Source organism: Osmia bicornis, chromosome 14, assembly GCF_907164935.1.
Source record: "Osmia bicornis bicornis chromosome 14, iOsmBic2.1, whole genome shotgun sequence".
Classification (NCBI taxonomy): Eukaryota; Metazoa; Arthropoda; class Insecta; order Hymenoptera; family Megachilidae; genus Osmia; species Osmia bicornis.
Window position 1 is genome coordinate 8,499,040 of NC_060229.1, and position 7,072 is coordinate 8,506,111.

Sequence of the window (7,072 nt, forward strand, 5' to 3'; positions counted from 1 at the left end):
AGGCGCACTACAGTTGTTTGTGAATTTGCGCAATGTTCACGCCAGTTATTTCGTTCCCGGTGAGACTCCCGGTAAGGCTCTTCCTCGCGCACGTGTATGGAGACAATCGTGACTCGTGGCAGGAGAAAGAAAGGAGACAGACGTAGTGAACAATAAGAACCTCCTTTAATAAAATTGACAAAGCTCTGGTCAATACAATATCAAAAAACACGGCAACTGCTTCCACGATATTGCGAACAACCTCGCATACGTCTGATTTTGATAATCGATAAGAGCTCTCGTTAGCGACTGACTGTCCCGATTCCCCTGCTTCGATCTCCTTTTGCTCCGATCGCGGCGCTTGGCTCGATTCGGCAGGTGCTGTCATCGTCTGTTCGGCGCGCTAATTAGAGCGCGCGCCTTAATTAAATCTAAGACGCTTTAATTAAATATAGGAATTATAATCCTAAGCAACAGTCATGCTGTCCTTCTCTCATTCTGAATGTTGAGATTGTTCCTTTTCTCTAAGTTCTGACTGCCGCCCGCCTGGATTTTTCACAGCGCCCCATAACAAACCTCGCCTCATTCAAACTCATTCAAAGTCAAAAATAAAAAAGTTTTATAATTGAATTAGTATTAGTCACACCGATATTGTTTGCGAGTTCACGTGGGCAGCGAGTACAGAAATAAATGAGGCACACTTTGCAACAAACACAACTCGTTTATTGCGCGTCAGATGTACAATGATCACATACAAACACAAAACGTGAAACGATCACAGGGCGTGGTCTAGGTGAACAATGATAACACGTGGACGAAGCGTGGTCAAAGAATAATACACCGAAAATGCGTGGGCAATGCGCGGTCTAAATTACACTTGAAAGTAATCGCGTGGACACGGCGTGGTCTATACTTGTTAAATTAACAACGAGGTCGAACTTGATGCGTATCGTGAGCGTGGGCAACAGCGACGTGCTTACACTTGAAGCGTACGATCAAGAAGAAGGAAATCGATGATGGCGTCGATCGCGCCGGTTACGGCGTAGAGAGGGGACCGCGTGGACAAAGTGGGCCCGAGAGGTGCTGCCGCTATCGGTAACGACGCACCAACGAACTATTTTCGCTGCCAACTTCGTCACGCTGCGTGTACGTAGGGAATTTCGCCAACATTTCCCCCCGGCCATCAGCGACTGGTCGATGATGTGATCTGCGTGTCCGAGTTGTCCTGAGAAGGCTGATGTAGAATGGCCAGCTTGGCGATGGGCCGCGTGAGCGTCGTGGTGGCCGTCTTGAGCTCGACGACTCTGGTCAATCCGTCCTTGCCTGGTAGGAGTTTGAGAACTCGAGCCATGGGCCATTTTCCTGGGGGCAAGCGTTCATCAGTAATAAGAACAAGAGTGCCTACCTTGATCTCATTTGACGGGTGATGCCACTTCGAGACTGCTTGGAGTCGTTGAAGATACTGCGTGGACCAGAGCCTCCAAAATTGTTGGAGACGCTGCTGCAGAAATTGCCACCTTGACAATCGGTTGACTGAGACGTCGAGAAGAGTGGGCTCTGGCACTGCGTTGAGCGGCGATCCGATCAGGAAATGTCCTGGTGAGAGGGCTGAGAGGTCGTCTGGATCATCGCTGAGTGGTTCCAACGGTCTTGAATTGAGGATGGCTTCGATCTGCGCGAGCAATGTTATTGATTCCTCGAACGTCAGCAAAGCATCTCCAATCGTCCTCTTCAGATGGAATTTGAGAGACTTAACCACCGCCTCCCATTTTCCACCCATGTGTGGAGCGGCAAGAGGGTTGAAGTGCCACTGTGTACCATCCTTGGCGAGTAGAGCTGCGAGGTCTTGATTTTCGCGTGTGCTGTCGTTGAACTGCTTTTTCAATTGTGCGTCTGCTCCTTGGAAGTTGGTACCGCAATCTGAGTAGAGAGAGGCTGCAGTTCCTCTTCTTGCTGCGAATCTGCGATATGCTGCGATGAACGCGTCGGCTGAGTAATCGGTGACAACTTCCAGATGAACAGCTGATGTTGCGAAACAGACGAATACACAAATCCACCCTTTCTGCGTCTTGGCTCCTCTGCCTTTCCAAGTCTTCAGCGTGAGCGGTCCTGCGTAGTCCACCCCTGTGTGGGTGAACGGGCGTGATGGAGTGACCCGACAAAGAGGTAGTTGGCCCATCAGTTGATGGGCACGGATCCCCCTCTGCCGAGCACACTTCACACACCTCAGGATATGCGTTTTCACTGGAGCTCGTCCACCGAGAATCCAGTAGCGTTGTCTGAGAAAAGCGAGGGTGGATTGCGTACCTCCATGCATGGTCTGACGATGTGCGTGGTCGATGAGCAGTGCAGAGAGTCGTGAATCACGAGGCAGAATAACAGGATGTTTGCCATCGTGCGAGAGTTCTGAATGTTGGAGGCGTCCGCCTACCCTGGCGATTCCCTGATGGTCGAGGTAAGCGGTGAGCCTCGTGAATGGATGAGTGGTTGGAAGCGTTGTTCCCTTGGCGAATGCAGCGAGTTCGTCTTTGAAAAATGCGGATTGCGTGGCCTGGATCCAGTAGATTCTGGCCCTTTCCATATCAGCTGCTGAGATAGAATGCGTGGGCGAAGCGTCCTTTCGTTTGAACAGCTTGTCCACGAATTTGAGGCAAAGAGCGGTGATTCTGAGTAGTCTGTGAAAGGAAGAATATTTATAGATCAGTTCCCATGAATATTCTTTTACTGCGTTTGCCGTGTGGAGTGCAACGACAGCACGAGCTTCTGGGGCGCCCAACTCGTCTGCGTCAACACTGGTCTGCTTGGGCCATGAGTTCTGTGGTTGCGTGAACCACGGTGGTCCCGTCCACCAAAGCGTGTGCTGTTGAAGCTGTTCTGTCGTCATGCCTCTTGACGCGCAGTCAGCTGGATTCGATGATCCTGGTACATGCCTCCAGTGAAAGTTCTGCGTGATCTCCTGGATCTGGATTACCCTGTTGCGAACGTAATCCTTCCATTTGGAGGGGTGCGTTTTGATCCATGCCAGCGTAACTTCTGAGTCCGTCCACAAAAATGTTTGAGAGACGGTCATGTTCAAAGTAGCGTGAACATGCCGTATCAGTTTAGAGAGTAGCAGCGCTGCTGTGAGCTCCAACCTCGGGATGGTTAGACGTTTGAGTGGTGTCACTCGCGTTTTCGAGCAGACGAGAGAAACTTGGGTACCCGTGGACGGTGCGTGTACGACGAGATAGACGACGGCTGCCATCGCGAGGACTGATGCATCAGCGAAGCCATGAAGTTCAACTGTAGACGTGGTCGTGGTGTTGAACCATCGAGGGATGGAAAGCTTGGCCAAGCTGGTTAAATCTTCCCTGATGCATAACCATCGTTGAGTGATGTGAAGCGGCAGAATGTCGTCCCAACTGAGTTCCTGTAACCAAAGCTCTTGAATAAGAATTTTAGCTCTGATAATTACAGGTGCAACAAAACCGAGTGGATCAAAGAGTTGAGCTACTTCGGAGAGAATGAGGCGTTTTGTAAACTGCGTGCGTTGCGTAGCTGATATGGTAGAGAAGTTCAGCGTGTCCTGATGTGGAATCCATTTGATTCCGAGAATTTTGGTTGCGCAGTCGTCGAATGAAATTGCTGCGTTGGTCTGTTCTGGTGCGAGGTCTTCTAGCAACGATTTGCTTGTGGAATGCCATTTTGCGAGTGGAAATCCACCCGCTTGACACAACTGCGTTAGCTGATTTGCAACGTCCTGTAGATGTTCTGCGGTGTCTGCGCCACCAAATATGTCATCGACATACCTGCCATTTTTGATGGGTTCCACGGCAAGGGGATATTTCAACCCTTCGTCATCAGCGAGTTGCAAGAGTGTTCGGACAGCCAAGTACGGTGCAGCTTTCGTTCCGTACGTGACCGTGGTCAGCTGGTACTGCGTTTCTTTCTGCGTGTCATCAAGCCAGAGTATCTGCTGCAAGCTCCAGTCATCTGGATGCACCTTAATTTGTCGGTACATCTTCGTGACGTCAGTTGCAAACAGATGTTTGTATCTTCGTATCCAAATGAGAAGATCTGCTATATTCAGCATCTGATTTGGACCAGTATGTAGAAGATCGTTCAGCGAGTATCCTGATGAAGTTGGACTGGAGCCATTGAAAACCACACGCAATGCGGTGGTGGTGCTGCCCAACTTCAGAACGCCATGATGCGGAAGAAAGTACTGAAACGGACTAGTTATTGAGTCGTTGGCACCCTTGCTCGTCTGGCGTGAGCAAGGGTGCCGTGTCCTGCGGTGGCTCTTCCTGCGTCCAGAAGCGGCTGAGTAACTCACTCAATTGGCGATCAGTATTATTGACTGTCACTTGATGAGAAGTCCTGCGAATTGTCTGAGTGCCCTCGAGGGGCCCGATTATGAGCCAACCGAAAATCGAGAGTTGAGCGATCAACGGTGATGACGTGTTCCGAATAATATTTGGCTTGATGACTTGCCCGTATGCGTCCGCTCCGAGAATGATGTCCACCGGTCTTGAGACGAGAAATTGAGGATCTGCGAGGTTCAATTTCTCCAAGTGCGATGGCTGCGTTGGCTGAGATGGTGGTTCTGATGGCAAGCAAGTGGTCACCTTTGTAAGCACGTGTGCTTGAACGGTGACTGCGAGTGGTCTGTAATTAGAATGGAGTGTAATATTGACCACTCCATTTGTCTGCGAGGTCCTTGCTCCACCAACTCCGTGGACATCCAATGAGGAGCGTTTCCGTCTGAGTCTAAGCTGGTTAACTAAAGACTCTAAAATAAGAGAAACTTCAGAGCCTGAATCGACCAGAATTCTTACTTGCTGCGTTGCGAGGTCGGTGTGCACTCTTGCGAGTGCTGTTGCTAGAAGTGTGGTCCGTGGTCTGCGTGGTCTGAATGCGTGGGCTGCGTGGTCCTTTAATGCGTGGACTGCGTGGTCCTTTAATGCGTGGGCTGAGCAGGCTGCGTGGGCGTCGACGACTGCACCAACATCTCAATGTTGTGCTGATTGTGTTTGCGTGGTCTGTGATGCCTTCGCCGTGGGCTGCGAAGACGTGGAGGCGGTCGCGGGCTGCGAGGTCTGCGGGAATGGCACCAACACCCTGATGAGGTTGCCACCATGTAATGCCGTGTGGTGCTGCTCATTGCAGAGCTTACACCGTTGTGCTGTACGGCAGCTTCTCAGATTATGGTGGCCCAAACAGTTCACGCACAACTGCTGAGCCTTCACCACAGTTATCCGCTCATCCACGGTTTTGTCCCTGAATGCAGGGCACGATGTCAAGAAATGATCCTTGGCGCAGAGCGCACAAGGATAGAGCGCTGAGGTGCGTGGGCGTGCAGAGGACGTGGTCGTCGTTGTCGTGGACTGCGTTGCGGCGGCTGCGTGGACGGAAGCTCGCTGTTGCACCAGCCGGATGTCGCGACTGGCGGGGCGTCCTGACGTGGTCTGCGTGTTCTGCGGCGTCTTTTGTTCGGCCACCCGCTCCAGCTGTTCCAATGTTCGGGCTCGTCCCAGCAAGAATGTCGTGAGCTGCGACATCGTCGGATAGTCCGTCTGAGCGCTCAAAGAAGACTCCCAGCGTTCTCGCGTGTCTGAATCGAGCAGCCTGACGAGGTGGTTCAGTAAGAAGCAGGAGTGAGGATCATTGAGCCCGAACGTGGTCAAAGCCTCTTGCGTTTCGCCGATGATGTTCGTCATCTTGATCAGCGAACTGGCCCTTCGCTGCTTCATTGGCTTCAAATCAGAGATCCGGTCCATGTAGGACTGGACATTGAGCCGCTTGTTCTCAAACCGCTCATCGAGAAGCTTCCAGGCCTTTTGGAAGGCCTCGTTTGTAGCGGGTAAATGAGCGATGACGTGGGCTGCGTTGCCTGAAACTGCTCCTTTGAGGTAGTGGAGCTTGTCCACTTCTGCGAGGTCGTCGCGTTCCATTATCACCGATGTGAAGGCAGATTTAAAAGCCTGCCATCTGTTGTACTCCCCTTCGAATTTGGGGAGTGCAATTTCAGGCAAGCGTGATCTTTTGGCTGCAAGTGGCTGCGTGGACGTCGTGGTCTGCGTGGTCGTGCTGGGTGCAAGTCGATGCTCCAGCTGAGCAATCAGCTTTCGGGCCGTCAGTACGACCTTCTCCTCCTGCGAGGCCACCTTCGTTTTGTAATAGCCGTGGTCGAGCTGTGACACCGGCCACAGACGGCTGAGGGCTTGATGCTCTTGATGGAACATAAGATGCAACTCCATCAAGGTGGTTTTAGTAATTTCCACCTCTGACGCGATGATGGTCAGAGGCTCCTTCGCGGTCGATGCCTGCAAATCTTCCACGATGGACAACATCGTGTCCAGGCGTTCCTCCTGCATCTTTGCGCGGACCTGAAGCTCAGAGGAGAGGCGTACTGGCGAGCGTGGGCGTGTGGTCTGCGAGGACTGAGTCGTCTCTTCCGGGACTTCTAGAAGCGGGGGCGCCGTGGTCGTTTCCTCGTCCGCCTTGCTGGAGCGGGCCGAGCTGTCGTGCGAGGCCGGTGAGGTGTCCCGCGATTTCGGCATGTTGTACGTCGAAACTCACTGCGTGGTCACTACACGAAGGGAAACGTTTCAAAACTTGAGAGTCACTGTAATTCTTTGACACCTCACTCGAAACTGCACTGCGTGTTCGTTTAACGGGCGTGGCCGTTACGCGTAATGGCGGCTCCGACCGTTACACGTGTCTTCGAAACCGAGCGTGCCTCTATCCGGCTCGAAGGACCAAAAAATGTTTGCGAGTTCACGTGGGCAGCGAGTACAGAAATAAATGAGGCACACTTTGCAACAAACACAACTCGCGCGGTCTAAATTACACTTGAAAGTAATCGCGTGGACACGGCGTGGTCTATACTTGTTAAATTAACAGCGTGGTCGAACTTGATGCGTATCGTGAGCGTGGGCAATAGAGACGTGCTTTCACTCGAAGCGTACGATCAAGAAGAAGGAAATCGATGATGGCGTCGATCGCGCCGGTTACGGCGTAGAGAGGGGACCGCGTGGACAAAGTGGGCCCGAGAGGTGCTGCCGCTATCGGTAACGACGCACCAACGAACTATTTTCGCTGCCAACAGATA

General features: G+C 52.0%; 1 protein-coding gene across 1 annotated transcript; it reads right to left on the minus strand.

The window, feature by feature from the left end:
• Positions 1–4,970: 4,970 nt before the first annotated feature.
• LOC123988483 lies at positions 4,971–6,521 on the minus strand. Its single transcript, XM_046288731.1, has one exon. The coding sequence runs from the start codon at positions 6,519–6,521 to the stop codon at positions 4,971–4,973; it is 1,551 nt and encodes a 516-aa protein (XP_046144687.1).
• Between the last annotated feature and the right edge of the window lie 551 nt (positions 6,522–7,072).

What these genes read in the sequence shown, in the direction of transcription:
- LOC123988483 (XM_046288731.1), bottom strand. Translation starts at nt 6,521, where the DNA reads ATGCCGAAATCGCGGGACACCTCACCGGCCTCGCACGACAGCTCGGCC.